Raw genomic sequence first — 23,092 nt, 5'->3', positions numbered from 1 at the left:
GTAATCTGTTGCTGTGACAATGTAAATATAAATGCAAAATATAACTTTCAACTTCTCTGGCTTGAGCTTCTCTAGGTCAAGTGCTAGCACAACTTTCACCATCACACTGCAGCAGGGATGAATATTTAAAGATATGAGAGCAGATTTAGGGGGGAAAACTAAGAAAAAATATGTATGAGGGAATTAGTGGCAGAAAAAGGTGAGTCAGGACCTGATGCTTTGTATTCTGGTCAGGGCCCCAAGAAAATGGGAAACAAAGAAGTGACTTAGCCTTTAATAAGGAATCTTTCAGGTCTGTGCTCAAAGATCTTCCTTCTGGAGAGAAGAGTCACTCTAAGGCAAAGGCTACCTGGATAAATCAGGCACCTCCAGCTCTAGCAGCCTTTGGAGGAGCTTTTATAAGCATTTTTAGAGTGATCTAGCTGAACTCAGTCTGGAACAGAGGACTGAAGAGCTGCCCAAGCTCTCTCATGGGCTAACACCCCCCGCCAGCATGACAGAGCTGGGATTGTTTCGCAGGCTTAGAGCTCACAACACCCATGATTTCACAATTACTAACTCACACGGTGTGTAATGCAAGGGTAAACCTAATCTACCTGACTATGAGTGGGTGCTCCTTTCCATGAATGGCCCTAATACCGAGCTTTAATTAATGGTGCGCTTGTAAGATGTGGGCAGCAAAAGCTCTTCAGAGAACCATTGTGAAAAATAATGGGTTATTTCGCTGAAGTGTGAAATACCACTTGAGCTGCTAAAAGGTTAAACCTCTCACTTGCTTTGATGGTGTGTGGCAAGGGCTGTGCAGCCTTCCCACCCCTGGACACACACCCAGGAGGCAGAAGGTGGGAGAGGGATAGCGCCAAGGGGGCGTGTGTGCACATGTACATATAAATACATAAATCTATAAACACGCATATTTAAAGTTACACAGCATGTCAGGCGTGCAGTGGCTTAAAATGGGAAAAAAGATTAAGCATTAACTCTTTATATATCTTTTATTCCTGCACTATCTAGAATAGCTGAGTTTAAACATTACAACTTTGAGTGCTCCTGTGTCATTTTCTACCCCAAGTAATTTGGTAAATACTCTACTATTTTGCCACTGCTGCTCTTATATTCATCTCTACTATTGCATTTCTAAGAAAAACAACAGCTTTTGTTTGAGACAACACTCAAGAGAAAGATAAAAAATACCCACAATAACTAAGAAAACAATATTCTTCTCAAGATTTCAAGCACTCAGTTAATTTTGTGGAGGCTTTCTATTAAGAGCAAAATGAAACGGAAGAGCAGGATGGAGGTTTCTAGTTAGCACCTGTGTATTACTCAAACACTGGTGTCATCTGTAGAGACACTGTCTTGTTCTTTTAGCGTTCATAAACTCTGCTGATGTGAATATAACTGAAAAATAGCTACAATCCATTACTATCATTATAGCTCAAATTTCTACATCTACTATTGTGAAAAAGAATAACCCTAAAATTTCATTATTCTGCCATTTTCTCACCACGCAGAACAAGCATTTGCAACAATTATTAATCTATACCCAGAAGCAAGATCAACAACCATTTAGAGATGGTAAAAGATACAAAGGGAATACAGCCATTTCCTCATGAAACAAAAACATGACAATTTTTTAAAGAAGCTGCTTTGAACCAGGCGACTGAGGTGCTGATTAGCTTGTAAAGACTCTTTTATGGCCTCAAGTGCTGCTAATTTATTGATGATCATGGAACACTGAGCCAGACAACTTCCATTACACAGATTCACTGGTTTCTTCACTTTGAATACTACAATAACATTTCTGCCATTCTGGCACAAAGATGAAACTCTTCAATACTTCACTGCTGAATTTTATGCATCAGCTAAAAGCTGGTTAACCACACTACTCAAATTTAATGCAACAGGTTTTTAAGCAGTGTTTTTAGAGGCAACCTACTTGCATTTGAATTTGGTCACACTAAGTAAAATGTTATCAAGCAAACCAGTGAGTAAGATCAGTATTATATTTACCACAGTGTAGAACAAGGCTTCACACCTCCTAGAAACTGCCAAACCACCTTTAGCTGAGATGTCTGTTTTAAAATGTATGGATTGCAGCAACATAATTCAGGCCCAAGGCTTAATACTGGCATGTTTGTTTTTCTTTATTTTAGCAACTGTTAAGACTGTGAAACAAAACACAACTTTATGCTGGAACAAAACACAACTGAGACTAGTGAATGACAATTCAGTTTAAGTAATTTTTGAACTTCCAACACGTCAGTTTATGCTCACTTATATGCAGGAAGTTAGGATTGTCAAAAAATTTTCTACATATCCTGCAGCTGATGGCAAGAAGTACTATGCCTGTTTGCTTCTTGGAAGCAGAGGGAAAGAGTTTGCTAGCTGATCACAGGTCATGCACAGTATTTACACAGCAAGAACTTTACATACTCACAGTTCAATTTGTGGCACTGAGGAATTACTTAAGACTCCAGCATGCAGCTTGGCTCACTGCTTTAAAGACTTTAATATATACAAAGGCAATTTCTATTTAATGTTCTTCCATGATATTGGAAGTGATCTGGAAAAAAAGTATATTCCAAGCAGAGTAGCAGACTTCATCTGCTGCCTTCACATTCTGTGTGTCTGCAAACAGACCATTTCAGTATCTCAGGCTGCACAATCCTTGTTTCTTTTAAATTAATCAACAATCAGCTTTAAACTCCCCATTATTATTTCTCCTTAAAGCACAGTCTTCGATTGCCTCCTCCCAGAAACTTCCTGTTTCTCTGACAATTAACTACAAGCTGGCACGCACTGAAATTTCACTTTCACTCAGTCATATTCAGATATTAGAAGGCAGTGCCCCAGTCCTGTCAAGCCTCTTCTCAGGTTCCCACTCTGCACAAGAGAGGATCACAGTAATGTATGAGCTGGTCACTGCAGACGAACTCCCATGTTTCTGTGGGCAGCTCAAAAATCTGCTTTTCAGTTTTGCCTCACGTGGGCATTTAGCTGCAACTTTCTCCAGCCAACTGTTTCCATTCTCTGCATGCTGTTTCAAACAACAGAACATTCCACAGCTGTCTGCAGCAGCAAGCTGCAGGATGACAAATAAGCACCAGGAAAACAGGAGATTAGGTGCCAGGCACATGCCACGCGGTGCTGCTGAGCTCAGCTAGGATTTGTGTCACCTGGTCTGCAGTGTCACACCACACTCTGCTCTGCATGGCTGGGATGAAAAGGGAGCCACAAACAGAACCAGTGTTCTCTAAAGGTGGGGGGGAGGTTGAAAAATACACTAAAGCTACACAAAATACACAACTTCATCTTGAGGCTAAAGGTCTCTGAGGTTACGAATTCAATTATTTCCACTGCAGCAATCAAGCCAGGCAAGTGAGAGCAGCACTCAGAACAGGAAATTTGTTTTTCGCTCCCAGAATGCAGAGGAAATGGAAAGAAAAAATTATTAATGAATAGCTGTATATGGACTGACACACACACGGCTACCAAAATGAAAGGAGAACACAGGAGAATAAATAAAAAAACACCAAGTCAAGGAATCTTACTAGTTGTCTGTTCAAATATCATCCAAGGGCAATGCTGCATAACCAGGATGGTGGTGGTGTGTCACTGGGCTTTGTTCTTAGATAATTCTAGAAAATTTCAACATTGTTTTATTGTTCCCACTTAAAAAGAGGCAGATTGGGGCACTTTTCACTTCAGCATTGGCTTCAAGTTAAAATCACTTCAGAAGGGCCTTCAGCATGCTCTGAAGGAATAACTCCATTATTCAGTTAAAAAAATATGAAATCTCCACTTTGTTGAGGTTTTATCCTGACTCACAGGGGTCTTCCCTCCTAAGGATCAAAAATGTTGATTTTCTAGTTGGTTCCAGCATTTGTGCTGAGCATGGCATAAAGGCAGGCACAGACCTGCCTTCTTCCATAAAACCAGCAGTTTCTGTGCCTTAAGGAGCTCCCAAAGAGTGCTGAAGGCCATCACCCTCCCTGTCTCCCTGCTAGGTTCTCCCTTTGGCAGAAGAGACTCTGGACAAAGCCCCAGAGTGATAATGAGCACAAGCATTCTCCTCCCAGGGAAACAAGGGGCAGAAATGGTGATGTGGAGAGGCTGGAGACCAACTCAGGGAAAAAACAGCTCCTTTGCTTTGTGGAGAGAAAGGTTTCTTCTCTGTCCTCGGTCTCAGTCCTCCAAGGGCCACCAGGGCAGCACAGCCTTGCCCAGAATTCAAACTCCCTAATGTGCAAAGCTCTACAGCCAAAAACGTAAGGAAAAACTGGTCATGGAGCTCATTTCTGCAAGTCCAAGATCAGAAACAGAATCTTCTGCAAGCTCTACATACCCCATATATCTAACCATTCAAAGGAAACAAAAAAACCCCCAAAACCCAAAAACCCAAACCAAAAAGCACTGTGTTATATAAAAGATCGAGTGTAACAAATGATAAGTCTAGAAAAGAGAATGTCTAATGCAGAAATGCAGAAGTAGCTATTATAAATTCTATTATATAAATATAAAAAAATACAACATTTAGGAAATTAGTTACCAATAAAAGAAAAGAGATCAAGAACTGAGCAGAAGTGTCTGCAATGCTTAAAAATTCTGGGCTATTTCATGCACTACTTTAACTTCCTCCAACCAACAATAATCAAACAGTGGCATTACTTAAGTAATGCCTACCCAATTTTCACTACTTCAGAAACAATACAAACAACTTATTGAAAAGTATTATTTTTTTACCAGATGCTCTAGCATATTTTAGATATGCTAAAACATTATCTGAAACATATATTTTTAAGTGCAGTAAACTACTGATACCTGAGCACAGTTCAAACAAGAAATTCCTCTTGCAGATCACCACACCCTGACTATGCAATACTCTGCAAAGGCATGTAGACTCTGCATTAGTATTCCAAAAAAAATCACACAGGTCTTGGAAGCCAGAACAGCGTGGGCTGTGAGCAAGGAAAAAATACCAACCCCGCCCCAAAACAAAAATATAAATACAGAACAGCTTAGACACCACTCTTCCTTGTCTCTCTCTTTTCCAAACTGCCGTGTCACGTGGTGTCTGAAAAGGCTGTTTCCAGTATATTCAAATAAATAAATTCAAAAGCTTATTAACCACACACTGCTCTGGAATGCCTCAAGCCTGCTGACAGGGGAGGCACGCCAGAAAGCCCTGGAGCTGGCAGCCTGTGTTATCACAGCCCACAGAATTCCCAGAAGAGGGGGAGAAAGGGGAGAAAACAAACAAAAAAAAAAAAAAAGAAAAGGAAAAAAAAAAAAAAAAAAGAAAAGGAACTACAACGTGAGCAGAAACGAGCCTCGAGCAGAGGCAGCAGAGCAGAGCAGGAACAGGCAGCTCACCTGGGGGACGTGGGACTCCTGTCTGGCTGCAGGGACGCGGCTGCTGCTCGCCCCAGCGCTGGGGCTGTGGCTGTGGCTTCCGGGAGCTGCTGCTGGCCAAGCCAAGCCTTGGCAAGCCCGAGTGCTGAGCCACGCAATCCCCACCCCGCAGCACGGGGAAGGCACCCAGACCTGCGAGTTGGGGCTCCCACACTGAGCAAACCCCTCCTGCCGCTCCTCCTGGGGCTGGCCAGACCAGGGTCCCAGCTGTCAGTGAGCTGTCGCCGAGAGCCATGCAGCAAAAGCCAGGGGTGAAGCTAAATTCAGCATCCAAAAAGCAGTATTTGCCTCCCACCTTTTGATTTCTCAGCGCTGGTGCCGAGGGAAGGAACCTGCTCATTTCCCCTCAGCCCTGTTACAAGTCTCTAAATTTGGACTGATTTACCCAGACACTCTGAGTACATGGATGTTACTAATTGAAAATAATTGAGATTATTTAGGCCACTAACTAGGGCTATTTTTAAGCATAACAAACCCAAATAATCTGTATTACAGATTATTATTATTAACAGGTGCTTCTTGAAATACCAATAGTGATCTGCTCTTGAATTTCTTTTTGCCATATAATCAAATTTTCAATACCTGTGGTATTATGGGAGAGAGTGGGTTTTTTTCCAAGAAGTGTCCTCTACCACTAACAAAACCTTCAACCACTTTTTCATAATAGCATCTGTACTGCCCTTTACCTTGAGCAAATAATAAGAACTAAGTCAACCCTGGAAGATAATTAGAAAGGGATAAATATCCACAGACTGACAAAGAAAATATCCAATTTCTGAGTGAAATATAGAATTTTTCTTATTAAAGGTTTGTGCTATTCTGACCACAGCACAGCTCTACAAGTTGCAAATCCTGTATTTTTACACAAAGCCAGCTCTTCCATGCATGAGGCACCTTTTGTACTTCAGCAGATTCCCATTTTTAATGTTTAAGTCTATTTTTAGCATGGCCCTGCCACCAAGGAAGACAGCACTGTTCTCCACACAGGCACAGCCTTCCTGATTTTCAGGTGCTGCCAACAGCTCTGAGGGTAACTTCCAGGAAGAGCCCCAGGATTTGCTACAGTCCTGCTGCAGAACACCTAAAAAATGTGAATCTGTGTCATGACACACACCCATCCCAGAGACAACATGGAAATTAAGTCCTCAGATAACCTGAGTTGTTATTTTTCTGATTAATCTCAAATTTTAGAGGTAGCCTTCCCAACCTTCCCCATGCGACTGGAAATGTAAAAATAAAATTATGCATTTCTGTGGACATTCCCAAACAATTCTGTGACTTCGGATGCCTTCTACTCAAAAATTCCTTCCTTCACAATAAGGTGCTTCTGCAAAGCTCACAAAACAAAAATTTGGTGACAGTTAATAAAGTGTATAGCAGAAAAAAAACACTGACAGTAGGTTTTGAGGATAAACTAGATAAATTTGCCTGCTGCAAAAATAGTAAGGATTTCACACAAAGATACTTATCAACTGCTCTTCTTTTTCCTTGTTTTCTTGTTTGTTGCATGAGAAAGCAGAGAGAATTCTCTTTAGAACAATATTAATTTGGGTGCCAGCTAAAAGTAATTAACCTTAAGTTTCTTTAATCATTAAGGTCAAGAAGCTTCCTTGGAAAAATCAGAAATAATAATCGAAATAATAATACTTTATCATTATTATTATCATTAATAATAATAATGAAATACTACATTTCCACCACTGTTGTTGAGCTCTCCCAGCACTGCTTCAATAGGCCATGAAAGTAATACAGATAAAGATTCTCACTTCTCTAAGCTATACCACCAATCAGAAAAAGAAACTAGTTACTCATTAGAAGCAATGCAAAAAATCTGCTACATAAAAAGCAGCAAAACTTCATCTGTTATCAACAGAAATACCATATAAGAACACAAAGATCAGGAAGGGTGGCTGGATCCAGCTGTGCTCAAGTATTAGTGCCTTCTATTAATAGGCACGATTGAACACTGAGGTGGAAATTGGCTTTCCTGATGGTTGTGAAACTGGCAAAATCTTCATTAAAGGCTGTAAAAGGAAACGCAGCAGCACTGGCAGGAGAGGGAGGAGGTTGGTTCAGGTTTTCCCCCCCCACACCGCTGCCTGCTAATCCTGGCAGCCATGACCTGGTTTGCGCCCCTTGGCAGTCAGCGTGTGCATGGAAGAGGCTGCTCTTGGGCAACCCAGCAAACATTACTGATGATGACAGCCTCACCTGAACCTCCCTTTTCACTCCATTTACCTGCCTAGCCAGGTGCTCTCTGAAAACCCCCCTGGGACAAACCAGCAGCTGAAGAGGATTCTCCCATCAAAGAGGAAAGAAAGGTTTGTCACAGAAATGAAGGAGTCAGAACACTGCTTCAGCGAAGCCTCTCTAAATTATCCATCTGGATTTGAGTCACACAAAAGCTGGGCACCTCCAGGCTGCTGACGGAGCCTCCTGAGTGGCCTCAGTGCAGAGGAGGAGGCAGGAGAGGCAGCACTTCTTGCACCACCGGGACACTTGGGCAGACAATTAACACCCCTGCCAGAGCACAGGGAGCAGAGGCAGTGAGTAACACTGGCTGCAATTCCAGGAACTCCGGAGTGACACAACAGAGAGCGCAGGGGCAAAACGAAGCCACAGAGAACTGCATTTCTGAGGGATGTGTATGAAAACACAGCCAGGCAGCTGAGTGCTCTCCCCTGGACAAGCAGACTGCCCACATGCTCGGGCGTGACACAGCGACAATCCTTCACCACACACGCTCCTGCATCTGAAAGCCAGAAACCCCAGGAGAAACCAGACATCAGTTATTATTACTTACTAGATGAAGAAAAAATTACCCAGGATGAAAAATTACTGATGTGGCAGTAGCAAACCCCCTGTTGGCTCTTCAGGTTAATTCATTTCACCATAAGGTAGGAATAAGTTAATAAAAAGCAGGAGCTGGAACAATTTAACTATCCCACCTACTTTGCCTCTGGTAAGGATTTAGAAATTTATCTGGGATAAGTAATGACAAGTACTACTGACCAACAGGATTATTACAGCTACATCAGGGGGAAATAAATAATATAAGTCCCAAACTGTCCAAAATGCTGTGGAGTAGTTTTGATTGCACCAAAAGATTTGATCTGGTTTTGCAGGAAAGCAGAAAGCACTGCCTTCACTTTTTAAGAAATACTTCCCTTCCTGTAAAATTCCTAGTAAAAAAAAAAAAAAAACCAAAAAAAAAACAAAAAACAAAACAAAACAAAAAAAACCAACCTGCAAAATTATTGTTTTTAATAAATATTTTTAGAGACAAAAATAAAGGCAGAAAAGAAAACAGACAAATGGCTTTAAAAAGGGTATGGGTGGCACAAACTACAACTGCACACTACAAACTACAAAATCTCTGAGTTTTCCTTATTTTAAATAACACTATAGGATCACAGGGGATTGTTGAGAGTAAAAGTTACAATTAACACAAGATTTAGCCTAAGTGAAAAAAGGTGGTAATGGTTGAGTGGGAACTTAAAAGTCTGAATTTGAATTAGTTCTTGATTAAAAGTCAATATTAGATAGTATGAGGTGATTATCTTTGAAATACATAATCTTTACAGTAAGTATGCTGGAATGTCACAGAAACTGGAGAGTACTGCTAAAATACACATTCTAAGTTGCCATAACCTAATATACAGCAATTCTTGGCAATTCCATTGCATTATTTTCATGACACTACCTTCCAGTTCTTAGGCTTAATAGCATGTATGAATTGTGCCTTCCACACGTAGAAGTTCTTCCTACTTATCACAGAAAGAACATATACTAAAAAAAAAAAAAAAAAAAAGAAAAAAAAGACTCAGATCTGTGTTAGCCAGAAAATTAGATGTAAGCATCTGTGGGACTATGCAGCTGGTGACATCCAGGTTGATTAGGAGGAGGAAACCTTGGCAAAGAGCAAGGAATAGTAAGAAAAAAAAACAAACCTATTAAAAATGCTGGGCTGTATTTAGTAGTAGATAGAAACATTGAAAAAAAGGGACAACAGTATTTATTTCTTTCCTCCATCATTGAGTAAAAAGGAAAAATAAATTACTTGGGAAACATGCAGACATCTTAATTGTATTATTTCACAAAAGCACTGATTAAGAAAGTAAAAAATCCCATTCAAAAGCAGAAACTCTTCCTGCTGCCAGGATCCTATCCAACAATAGGCTCCCCCCAGACACGGAACACTGTGGTGGATCTGTGGACCCCTCTCAGCCAGCTCCACATCGTGGGTGAGCCAAGGAGCTGGAAAGCCCCTGGCTCACACATGGGAGTGAAGGTGGGTTGAGAAGTACATCAAAAGGTGCTTCTGAAACCCAGAATTTCAAGTACAGAACACGGTACCAGAACTAAACAAAGACACTGATCTCATCTCCACTGCTGACCAGCACCCAGCTGCCTCACTCTTGAGCACTGCCACAAAATTGGCCCTGTCTGAGCTCTTCCTGGGCTAAACTTTACTGTCAAACTTCACTAAACTCCAACAAAAATATTTCTTCACCTCAGTAAAGCATACTGCTGCTTCTCTTCTAAGTGTATGCATTTCACTCACCTGTGACAATTATGCACCTAACAATGGCTACCAGGTGCAGCATCAGCAAGAGCATTTTCAACACCCTCTTTCAATACTCTGCAAGACCTGAGCACCCTGCTTACCCTCAGAGCATATCACCTGCACTCCTTTGCAATTCAGCTTTAAAATGTTTCTTGAATTATCAGCTGAACTGCTCTGGGAGCAGTGAAAGAAAAAACAAGCTCTCAGTTCTTCAAACTCACCAAGATCCACCAAGTCAACAGAACACAAAAAAATACCAACACCTCAGGGTGAAAAACACAGCCCCCCAAAAGTCAAATGAAGGTGCCCACTGAAATCATCAGGGTCAGGATTCTTTAAAATAACTGGGAGACTAACAAAGATCATGTGAAAAGGGAGAATGTTACCATTTATTTCCTCACGGATGTCAAGACTGTGGTTCTGCTGACTTGTGCTCCCCTTTCAACAGGTTACAATTTCTAGCAAGTCATGAAGAGCATCCCTGTGGTGCTGAATGTTGGGAAACAAATAATTTTTGATCCCAGTGCAGGGCATGGAGTCACACCAAATTCTCTCCACATGTAAAAAAAATTAGTTTTTTTAAGTACACATTACCTGAGCAGAAGCAGCTGCTCCACTTGTCTCTGTTTTGAGTGGCTTGCTGACATTAGCACTTGCCTGGTTCTTCTAGAAAATAAAAAGACAAAATAAAGCTCAGAAATGTCAACAAATGAAAAGAAAAGCCAAGTAAAACTGTGAAGCAAGCAAACAAAAAAGCCCAACTGAATCCAAAGTTTTGAAAAAAAAAGAAAAAGCACACTTAAAAATGTCCCCTAAAACATTTTTGCAAGGCGAGTCATCAAAAAATGAACTCTCCTACATAACTTTAATCCACACAGGCATATTTCAGAGCCCAGAAATGTGCACACCCAGAACAGCCCAAGTTCTCCTGCAGTGTTTTGTGGAGGATACATAAAACTGCATTATTTCCTGTAGCACAGCGACTCCATTTTAAACAAACAGTTAAAGCAACAGTGTCTATATAAAAAGTATCACGAAAACAACAGGGGCAAGCTATTGCTGTTTAACAGGATGTGAGTGGCCAAACAGAAGGTAACATCCAAGGGCAAGGAAGTAAAGATATAAAGTTAAGGGCAAAATCATGCCTTTTCTAAGAAGCACAAGATTCACAATGCAATAAAAGATTTCACATTTCAACAAGCAGGGCAGGCTGCAGCAGGCCCAGAGATTCAACCAGCAAACTCAAAAGTTCCAGTTTTCAATGGATGTGACACAAGAATTGTAACAATCTGGGAAATCCAGAGGCCTCTGCCATTCAGGTAATTCTGCTTCCTCTTTCTGGTTTTGTTTGATTAAAAAAAAACTAGAGCAAAGATGCACATTCAGCAGTCACCTCCAGAGATGAGGCAGAGGGCCATGTACACAATATTAATACGAACAAAATATGGCCCAAATCTGGTACCAAGTGAAACTAGGAGGAATCTTACATCCAGGATCGCACTGGGAAAAAATGACATCCCAGTAACAGGCCACAGGATGTTGCAAAACCCAAGGCTAACACTGGTTTTTGCCTGTTAAAAGGATGTTAGGAGTGTTCCAGCCCAGGACTTTCCTCCACAGCCACTGAAGTCCAGACCTGCCGAGAACCTGGGGTCTCTGCCCAGGCTGAGGGATGTGGTTAAAGAAAAAAGCAGCAGCAAAGCCCAGTGACATCCCAAACACACCCCAGAGACACACAGGAGCCTCACCACAGCCCCCCTCCATCACATGTCAGTCAGGTTCGTCTTGATATTTTCTCCTCTGACCACACATTCCATGCATTTACAATTTTGTAAAGACAGTACTGAGACGCAGAACACCTTGGGTTTTGTCTCTGACATAGTGCACTGAAGACTCTGTAATGAGCATTACCTACATATCTCTCAACTTTTAATTAAGTTGTTGAAGTAGCTCAAAATCTGAAGTGATAGCCATCCCTTTCCAAAGAGGAGAAAAAAAAAAAAAGAAGTCCCATAAAAGAACCATCCAAAAAAAAAAAAAAAAAAAAAAAAGAGAAAAAAAGAGCAAAACTGAAGAGGAATCAATATTGTGGGCATACCTTCAGCACCATAGATCCTGACTGCCATCTCATGCTCAGCCTTTGGCTCAGGGTTTATGGTGTTCAAGATTTACCTTTGGTACCAAAGACTATGTCTAACAGAACTGTGATGCTCTGAAAATATCATAGAATCACAGAATTCCACAAATCCATAGAGTACTGCTTTTAGAGTAGGCAGTCCTTACGACACCAACATACTTCAAAAATTTCAGGCAGGATAGCTTCCCCATCTCCCAGCAAATCTGAGCTACCAAAAGCCTCAAAAAACCAAACCAAACTAACAATTAAAAAAACCCAAAAAACACAACAAACAAACAAAAAAAAAACCCACCAAACCAAAACCACCAAACAACCCCCAAGATAAAAACCAAAAGGATCCCCCAAACCCAAAAAACCCAAATCAAAAAAACAGACCGAAAACAAAAAACAAAAAATCCCACCTCCCAACTCCACCCCCAAAAATAAAAGGAAAAAAAAAAGCCCCCCCTAAAAACCAACAAAAACTACTAAATAAAGAAACCCCCCCTCCAAAAACAGAACCAGCTAACAGAGTGAAATAAATCCTTGATCAGAGTATGAACTTGTGTTAACCAACTAAACAGAATTACAGAAAAAAGTGTAAGTGCCAATAATTATTTAGTGGTAAACAGCAATAAAAGATAGAGAAGAAAAATTAACAAATCCTCCTCTGCAACAAAGAAATACTACCTGGAGATAAACCATGTGGAAGTTGAAGCCACCATATCAAATGAGCATCACTCAGTGAGTACTGTACAGCACATGGAGTAATACATATTTTAGTTCCCAGAGTCATCTTTCAACAGCAACTTCTTTGGTATTTATGCATCCCTTCATATATTTGTAAAAGCAGAATCTATGGCTACATCATTCAATGTTTATTGTTCAATTCTGGTTTATCCTTCTTTCACCCTTATTAAGATAAGGATGTTAAGGTGTTTCCCAAGATGTTCCCTCCATGCAAACCACCTCAGACACCCTTCATTGACAAATACATCAGAGCTGTTTTCATCTTCTCTCCCTCCAAGAACCGGAAGAGTATTTTTCTTCTGTGACATTCTCAGACACAAACAACTGAAAAATTACCTTGAAGCTGTACTCACACCTTGCTTTCCAACCCGATATTAACAGAGACAATGAACTATCAATGCACAGCTTCTTTAGGAAATTAATTAAAAGAATTATGGGCCTGTAAAGAATTGTGTGTGAAGGAATAAAAGCTGTGGCACACAGGTACTTATAATCTACTCTTCATTGTTAGCAGTGGCTTCAAAAAGACAGAACACTGTTTCAGAGTGGAATATTAATTCTGTAGGTTTAATAAGGGGGAGATGAACTATACAATCTTCTGCTAAATGGATTTGCAAAGGAAGATGTGTGTTAAGACTGGTGTCCAGAAATGTGGACTTAAGTGTTCATTTTGTACTACAACATTCAAATGTTCATTGTAAGATTGCAGTAAGAATGCTTACAGTACACTTGTCTTGAGAAAAAAAAACACAAGAGGCAAGGATGTGCAATCTCTGTTCTGCAAATATTTTTGACAACCATCAGCAGCATTTCAGCCTCCCCCATCAATCTTTCGCTTAAGAACAGCTCAAGCAGCAGTCACCCTATATTCCTTCTGAAGGCAGAGACTTACATTGCAACAGCTCTCAGTAAGTGCCAGAATTTAACTGAAATAATGTTATTTTTCAACTACCTTTGGCATTTTAGCCGAAAGAAGCACCAAAACAGAAAAGGGAGACAGCTAAAGAAGCTGCTGTGCTTCTCAGAACCTTCCCACTTCTCTACTGAAGATGAATTAAGGCCACAATCCCCTCCACCAGTGCCAAGGTCCTGTGAGGCACAAAGGAGAAGGAAAACAAACAATGCAGATATAAATTAGTATTTTGGTACCAAATTAAAAAGAAACTTCACAAACCCCTAGGAAAAAACTACCCATGCACTTCCACAACTCAGACCAGCAGTGGGCACCCCAACGAGATTTTCGCCAGTCATAATGCCTTTACTCAGCATTAATGCTTTTACTGGATAAGGAATCCTAAGTGACAAGCCTCAGTGTTAAAAAGTATCACAGTCACACTGATTTCAGAGCAAAGAATCAATTCTAAAAGGATGGAGATGCTTTAGCACCAATTATCACTGTCATCCTTTCAAAGTAAAGAATATATTTCCTGATAAGTACAATGAGCTGAACAAGCAGGTTCTGCCTACATTCCTGTAAAGAACAACTCAAAATGCCACGACACGTTAGAGAGAGTCCTGTTTCACACCATACCTGGTGAAATATGGCCTCACTCTAAGCTGGGGCTTCCAATTCCTACAATATATGACTCTGTCTTCCTTTTTAGTATCACATTTTCACATCCAGACAGCAGCCATGAACAGGCTGGGCTTTTACACAGATACAGAATCTCTCCTTGGTATTTCCTTCTGAGACAGTAAAAAGAGAACAGGCCTTTCTCCACATTATTAACATGGATCTGCTCAAAGCAGGGGGGTTTCAGAGCACAGCCACACACAATGTCAGCACTTGTTCTGCATTATTCTTATGGATTTCATGTGTCTGTGTAGCAGAACAAACTGTGCCCCAAGGGCAGCCCTCTGACAGGCAGCACTGACTGGACGTGGCGTGCAAGATTAGGACAGCAGGACCACATGCCTTGTCACAGTGCAAGACCTGCCCTCCTGAGTTTGGATAAGCTTCACTTTTATCACTCCCCTGTCTCCAGCAGTGGTCAGCAGCAGACAGGAAAGAAAACAAAATCAGTTATGTAAAAATAGTTCAGGTCTATGTTGATACTTCTTCTAAATACTCTTCCAGGCTCAGTTTGTGGGTCAGGGATTTCTTAAGTTCAGTGTTATTTTATAAATCATCCTGGGTTTTTCTTCAGTGATTTTGTGCCATCTCCCCTTTAAAGCATTTATTTTCAGCATCCAAGAGCTTCTAGAGCACTCTTGCCCCAATGGCCTCAAAAGTGGAAGGGATCTGGAATTGGTAGAACGGCACACACATATATAAGCTGAAGGCAATGCCCAGAAGGGGACTAGCAGTTGCTACAAAGTTTATTTTGCACTTTAAACCTATCACTTTTATTTACTTCTGCTGCAATGAGTATACTCTTACCCAATGGGCTGCTATCACACCTACACACATATCCTTCTATTATAATTCTTAAACTCTTAGCTTACTCTGTACATTACTACCCTATAAACCCTTCACCATCTCATCAATACAGTTTCTTACTTACTTAAGGCATACTCTTACTTACAACTACAGAAACATAATTTTATAGTATTTCTGCTAAATGTCTATGTACTTTATTTCTGTATCAACCTATGTTTCTTCTAAGGCTGCAGATCAAATCCTTCAGTGTCTGTGGAAGTTTCTGTTTTTCTATTTCCCACATTCCCCCCCACACACATCCACAAGGAATGAAAACATTTCAGTAAAGTTAAAGTGAGATTCTCAGGTGGTTTTTTTTTTTCCCCAAGATTTTCAGCAAGTGATTGATTCTCCCTAGAAGGTAAACTCAATAAATGTAAGGTTCTAACAACCAAGACATCAAGGTTTTAAGACAGATCCCTAGCACTTGAGCCCTGGAGCAATGCCTAATAGCACAGACACTTTTATTGACATCTACACGGATAAAGGACTGATTTTTTTTTTTTTTTCAATTACGTATTCTAACACATCTGGAACTTCCAGCACAGCTTTTGCCTGTTTCCACAAGGCTTCATTCACAGATACACACTCAGCTGCTCATCACTGGACTGACAGATTGTGTCAGTCTCAACCCAAAGTTGACCCTGCCTGTGCAAGCAGATCCCCCATCCTGTCTAGACTCACAGCTTGAGCAGCACTGCTGAAATTATGCAAGCAAATATGAGAGATATGGCTGATATCTTGAGGCAACGAAATGATGGAGATCAATCTTTCCAAGGACAACATGGCCTTGTCCACCACGGTATCGCAGCTCCAGCCCTTCTTACCAAACAGGTTTCTATCAACAGCAAACCTGCTGTGTTTTCTTCAGTCTGCTTTTAAGTCTCCAAGAAGAAAGGGGTAAGAAGCCTCTTCTACACCCTAACGCTATTCACTATTCTTGATGCTGTGGCTAACTTGCATCTCCCACTCAAACCAGCATCAGGCCCTTCCTAAGTTTGATTTTCAAAACTCTGCCCTCCTTCTCTCACTCTCTCAGTATTATACACCCAAAGAATCTGAGGGACAAGAGATGTTTGTTGTTATTTCTGGTTAAACAACAACCATAATGATTTTACTGTTTTCCTTTCAGTATGGATACAAACTCTTCAAAGACCTCAATATTTTCTTGTATTTTTTCTAATGGCAAACCTTTTCTAGCAGGCAGGTGAACAAACTCAATATTCTAGACAACGTTGTCCAAAGCTCTCTGCAGATATATTAGAAATTTCTGCCTCAAAAATCAAAGACTATAGGAATTATCTCTGACTTTTAAACGAAAATGTAACTTTGCAGACTCTTGGGAGAGTTGTTTAAAGATTTTGAGTTTCTTCCTCAACTGCTTAACAAATCAGAGTGTTTTGGAGGTAGGTGTGAGTCACAGTGGAGCCCATGCCCCTCAGTAGGTCTCTGCAAGAGGTTTTTGATCTATTTCCTCTTTTAAGCACTGCAGAGAGGATGGAAAAAATAAAACATATGAAGAAATTCACAAGAGGAAACATACATGCAGTATTCTAAGGACTCAAAAAGCAGAAGTATCCAGACAATACATTTTAGTAAGAGTCTTTGTTTTGCTGGATATTCTCAATAAGAGGTATATTCTCAGAAACATTAGCCCCAGAACTCTGGACTACAGGCCTCAACTCCCACCCTTCCCACAAAAAATGCCAACACTTCTCTAGTAAGAAGAGCAATGTGCAGTCAAAGAATATGGCATTAAACCAAGAATGTATAAATGCACAGTGATATTCATGAAAAAAACAAGCTGTCTGGAGAGAAAAGGTGGAACATATTCTAAGGCTAGACAAGCTTTCCTTGCTTTCTGGACAGGAAAGAAAAGCAATTGCCTGAATCATCTACTTCAGGGGACTGTAACAAAAGCATTCACTGACCCTGATTTGCAGTGCAGTCAAACAGGCTTAGGCAAAGGTATTTCCCACACAGCTTCTGCTGTGGATGAACCACCAGGTGGAAAGCATCAGGGTGCACTCCCTTCACCCGTACTTCTGGGCAACTCAAAAACCAGGGGCCATCAGATGTGCCCCACATGGAACCAGCACTGCACAGCAGACACTCCACTGAAGTAACTTCCACAGATACCAATGTGAAGTGTTAGGGAAAAGTACGAACAGAGCAAAAAAAATCATTTCCAGTAGGCTGCTCAGCAGCACAAGACAAAACTAAATGTTCCTAGGATGAATAATGACTGTCTGGAGACACCGGTTTATTGTCCAAAAACTATCGCTTTGCTATCAAAAGGCCAAAATCAGTATAGGAGGAAATTCATGACCAACTTTTCTTCTTAATATATTAAAATACTTGGATTTACCTCTTCCACTTCTGCTTTTTTCTCTCCTGCCTTGGAAGAAGCTTCACTTGCCTTCTTGTCACCATGCTGTGAACAGAGAAAATAGATATGTAGTTATTTAGACTTTAAGTGTAACCTTGCACACGCAGAAATTCTCAAACTTTTCAGTACAGGGCGATTCCCTTCAGCTACCAGCAATATGACAGTTTTTATTCTCACTAATGGACAGGATTTCTAAATGGCCTGCTGGATAACTTCAAGAGAAATCAGTCAGAAGGTCATGACTCTTAGGGCAGTTACATGACTGTTCTTGTGAAAAGTTCTGGAATACATTCAGCTTATCAGTCATCCCTCGCCAGCAAAGCATTCTCCAGTGCTTGATTTGGAAATGTCAGAATCACAGGCTTCAGCAGAACTGAGCAACTCTGAGAGACACCAACATGATGTGTGCAAACCACTCCAACATCTGAACTCCCCACAGACACACTGAAATGTTTGTTATGCCCAGCCCTCCTCACCTGAAAGAAAGCTGTTACCATGACTGCTGTAATTCTGGTGCTGATACAGAAAAAAAAAAAAGCTCCAACACTTCAGGTACAGGTGCACGTTAGGAAATACTGTTCTTCCAGGATCCCTGAACTTCCTGCATCTTTTATCTCCTTTTCTTTTCACTTAACCTGATGTGGAATCCCAGTAGCTTCCCATGTGCAGCAGCAATGTAAAGAAAGACACATTTTGCTCAGCACACACACTGATATCCAGCATGTTGTAACTGACTGCCTCTCTGAAAAGTGGTGAACATGGTCCCTCAAAAAATCTCTTCTCAAAAATAGTAAGAGCAAAAAGCAAGAAGTTAATATAAAAAGCAACATAATACAGCTACTCTCTAGTATCTCAGCTAGTGTAACTTCCCACAGCAACTGAGACATCTGGGAAGGAGAATTCACATCTGGTTTGTTTCGTTAAGTAAAGACAGGAGATGATTCAAGACCCATTTATTCCCTTCTGTTTTCGGGACTGAGCAGCAGGAGGCAGAGCCTGCTAATCCACCAAGTAATGAGTTCCTGCAGATTCTTCTTTACATGGCTATAGGCAGAAAGTAATGATCCATGTATCACTGCACTATGTTCAACAGAAATCAGTTCCAGCACATCAGCAGGAGAAAATGCAAGCTGAAAAAAGTACTATAGCAACAAAAATGTCAATAATTGTTTTGGACAACCTCTAACAATTCAAGTTTTTAAAACTAATTTGGTTATGAGTGAGACGCTCAGTGAGTTTCAAATTTAGAAATGCTATAATCATATTCCGAATGTGCCTCTTTAGAGGAAAAACAAGACCCCTTTGGTTGTCTATTCAAGTAAGAGATTAATTGATTCACTGCTCCATAATAGCACTTCCAGTAGAGACACAATTTACCCAGCTATCTGTGCTTTTTACTGCTACAATAAAAGCACATCGCACACGTTATCAGTGAGAGCAGTGCCAGCAAGTCTCCTGTTGCTGACAGAACAGGAATTTCAGAGCCAGCACTGCCATAAGGCTCAGGAGTTAAAAGGAGAGCACTGTTGATCAGGCTCTATTCTTGCATGGATACCCCCAGCATCAAAATACTCCAAAAGTCAAGTATTATCCTGAATACAGCTATTAAAATCTTCTCTTGCTTTCATTTGTTTTCTTCTTCAAATTCAGACATAGCCTTAAAAGCAGTAACACCAATTGAAGTGTAGGGTCTCTAGGGCTTTTGTTTTTTTTTCCTTTTACTAAACCAAGTCAGGGAATGTAGGAAATGCTTCTTACTGAGCACACCAAGCCTTTATCAGGGCTGAATCTGTGTTACCCTTCCTCCCTAAGTCCACCTCATCTTCGCACCAAAGAAACCCACAGCAGACAGGACTATGGCACCAAAAGAGCACCCAGACCCAGAACTAGGAGGGACATACGGAAAGGGACTGGCAGGATTCCCTCAACCTCAGGCAGAACAACTCCCTGAGGGACCCCTGGGCAGCTTCAGTGCCCAGAAAGGAAGCAGAACAGACCAGGACAAGGACCACAGCTTTGCTATCCCTAAACTCAAGTCAGACACTAAAAGCATGACATCTTCCCTCCAGAAGGCAATGTCAAACAGCATCTATAATAAAGACTCTTTGACTCAGTGGACAAATATGTTTATTCCAACTCAGGGAAACAAAGCACATATGGTCAGACTAGAGTAGTTTTTTTGGGTTTTTTTTTTTTTTGTTTTGTTTTGTTTTTTTTTTTTTTCCCAGTAAGTTGAGTAATGCACTGTGTACACACAGAGCCCTGACACTCACTCCCTGGCCCCAGATAATAAAACAGCCTGTGAAAGTACTGCCTTGCAGGAAAGTCTGCTGTCCTGAGGAGGTAACCTGAGAAAGCACAGCTTCACAATGTACCTGGGGAAACCATGCTGGTTCCCAGAACAGCTGGTGAATAAGGTATGATGAGGGATCCCATTTCAATAACGCCCTTCAACAACTCTTTTCTTATCTGAATTTTCAAGCTTTGAACACTCCACTAAAAATAGGGAATATACAAAAAGAAATAAAACAAAAAAAAAAATGAAAACCCAAACAAACAACGAAAAAAAACCCAAAAAACTCAAACCAAAACAAAAACCAACCAAAGAAAATAAACAAAAAAAAACAAACAACAACAAAAATCACCAACAACACAAAAAAAGAAAAAAAAAAGGCAGTAAATCAATCTGCTTGGCCAGAAGGCCAAGCTCAGGTTTTGTGGGACAGTGTACATCCACTGTTCCTTCATATTCACAACTCATGATGACAAGCTGACTTTCTTTGGGCAATCTTTCCTTTTCCTGCTCAAATTTCAGTGCCAGAGACACAGATTCAAAACCAAGGCACTGGGTCAGAGCAGCTCCAGCTTTCTTACATCAACAGTGGGCATACAGCTGAAGTGATAATTTTAGTTTAATTCATGATCTAACAATTCCTTGTAGCTTTTAAGCCAGCTCGAAATATTTTCCAACCTTACTAACTAAAAAAAAACCAAAAAAACCCCAAAACCCACACAATCCTACCCATAATCACATATCCACAAAAATACATAAGTGTCATGAGGAAGAAAGTTTACACTGAGATCTTCATCCTGTTTTGAAGTGCACAAAAATGTCACCACACTATTAAAACACACCTTTAAACTTCTGACTCAAACAGCACTCATAAACTAGAGAGTAACTGGTGAAAAAGCACAAGAAAATTGCTAACAACTGAGCAGACACCTATGTGCACAAAAATCCAATCATCACTAAAGGCTTTGCTTGCAAGAAATTCCTTCTAAACCTCAGGAGATTCAGAAGGCATTAACAAGCCTTTGGTTTAAGGCCACTGCGCAGCATCTTGGAGGACTTGCAGTAACTGGGTGAGAAGTGAAGTCTTGCAAGATTCTCAGCTTAAGTCAATCAACGCAGTATTACAGATATTTAAGGAGATGGGAATCTGACTTTTGCTCTCAGCTGGAACTGGGAGAAGACAGAGATCTTTGACACTGCTTGGAAAACTATCAGATGCAAAGAGTTGCAAAGACTGTAGCAGGGGAGCTACAATCAAGCCAGGTAAGGAATGGAAACGTGAAACCCAGATTCTTATTGCATTCAATCCCAGCTTTAAATACACCAGCCAGTAAAAACCTTAATGTCCTTTGTGTCTGTCCCTCTCACCCACCTCTCCTGCCTCCCTATGCACGGGAGAGGACTCCAGTCCCACAAGTGCCAACAATCACAACCAGGAGTTTCCAAAAGAGCAGCTGTGGGAGCAGTTTTCTTACCTCATCATACACAGCCATATCTTGATCTCCTTTCTTCACTTGGATGCAATGACACAGAGCTAACGAGGCCTTTTACATCCATTCCATAGCTTAGTGCAGTAATTCTCAAACTTTCCCCTTTGTGATTTTGTGTCACCTCCACCACACTTGACTTAATACAATAACTGGCACCCGAAAACACTGATCCAAGCTACAAGAAGCAACTTAAAAGTACAGTTACAACTTCAAGAGGTTTCATCTACCTTATCACACATTTAGGAAATGCATTAAAGTGATATTTTCTCTGAAACCAACATTTCACAACACACGCTTTCCGTAAAACTTTAACAGAATGCAGGCTTTTTTTTCCTTTTCACCATTCCATACAGAGGCCAACCACTTCCTCCTAAGCGTAAGCAACCATAAAGGTTTCTTAAAGGCTTTTTAAAGCCTTTCAAAGCAGTCGCAGGACCCAAGTCCATCCGAACCACACGGAGAGCTGTGGTTAGCTCGGGGAGGACAAGGCAAAGGCCGGCTCCTGCCGTGCGCAGCACGCTCCCGGGAAAAGGCGCAGCACCGTTTTCCCCAAAACGGGAACATCCCCGCATAAAACCCTGTCTTACGCGTTCCGCCGCGGTTTCATCACCCCGCGAGCCTGCCTCACTCGGGCGACGGGCGAAAACTGCCAACAGCACCAAAAACTCCAGTTTCCTGCGTCGCTTTCTCGGACGGGACAGACAGCTGGCGCGCACCGCGCTTCCACCCGACCCGAAGCAGCGGGGCGTTTTGTTTGAAAAGGCAGCCGCACCACAACCCCCTTCTCCACCCCGAACGCCGGGGAGCGGCGGGAGCATCGGGAGCGGCATCCCGGGGCGGTCCCGGCTCCCCACGGGGGTGGTCCCGGGGCTCTCCCCCGCACTCACCATGGCGTACCACCAGCGGGCGAAAGCCATGGCTGCGGCTGCTGCTGCTGCCCGCGCCGCCCGGCACTGCCCGGCCCGGCCGGGGCGCGCCCAGGGCGGTGCCGGCGCCGAGCCGCTCCCCCGCGGGGCACCGGGGCCACCGCCGCCCTCCTCACGCCCCTCACCGCACCGCCGCCCTCCTCACGCCCCTCACCGCACCGCCGCCCTCCTCACGCCCCTCCGCGTCCCCGAGCCCGCCTTACCGCCGCGGGCGGCGGCTGCCTGCCCGTCCCGGGCGCCGACATGCCGATCCCGGGCCGATCCCGGCGGCTCGCAGCTCCGCGGGCGGCTGGAGAGGCCGGCGGTCCCTCCCCTTCCTGCCGGGGCCGAACCGGGACGGGGGAGCCAGGGGGGCCGCGAGTGCGGGCGGGACGGCGCTCAGCTGCAGCCGGAGTGGCTTTTTTTAAAACAGCCTTGTTTTGGGGGGCTGCTCCTCAGGGCACAGGCGTTCTTCTGCTCACGAAAGTCGTTCCCTTTGGGAAAGCGTTTGGGTGTCGACAGCCGACCCAAGGTGGCTCCAGGCTCCATGGCAGCCCATGGCAAGGATTTTGTCTTTCCCCCGAGATGGAGCCGGGCGGAGGGTGCAACACCAGGCTCCTCCGTCGGCCTCTCGCCGGCTCCTCTGCCAGCTTGCCTCCGAATTGGGCACCCTGTTCCTATGACAGCCTCCTTCCCCAGCCATTGCATCCCTGCAAGCCATTCTACCTCAGCTTCTCTCTGGCTCCAC

At 42.3% G+C, this 23,092-nt stretch overlaps 1 protein-coding gene across 1 annotated transcript in view; it reads right to left on the bottom strand.

Annotated features, from left to right (window-relative positions):
* Positions 1-22,683, bottom strand: part of CAST (calpastatin) — a 49,621-nt gene extending 26,938 nt beyond the window's left edge. The window contains exons 1-3 of the mRNA XM_031507329.2: positions 22,569-22,683; positions 17,636-17,701; positions 10,577-10,648 (exon numbers count right to left, since the gene is read on the bottom strand). Of these exons, the coding sequence (XP_031363189.2) occupies positions 10,577-10,648; positions 17,636-17,701; positions 22,569-22,610 (180 nt within the window). The 5' untranslated portion in view covers positions 22,611-22,683. The remainder of the gene's footprint in view (positions 1-10,576; positions 10,649-17,635; positions 17,702-22,568) is intronic.
* Positions 22,684-23,092: the final 409 nt, after the last annotated feature.

The sequence above is a fragment of the Lonchura striata genome, chromosome Z (assembly GCF_046129695.1).
Source record: "Lonchura striata isolate bLonStr1 chromosome Z, bLonStr1.mat, whole genome shotgun sequence".
Taxonomy (NCBI): Eukaryota; Metazoa; Chordata; class Aves; order Passeriformes; family Estrildidae; genus Lonchura; species Lonchura striata.
Note: the sequence above shows the minus strand (reverse complement) of the source record. Positions and strands in the feature narration are given on the sequence as shown.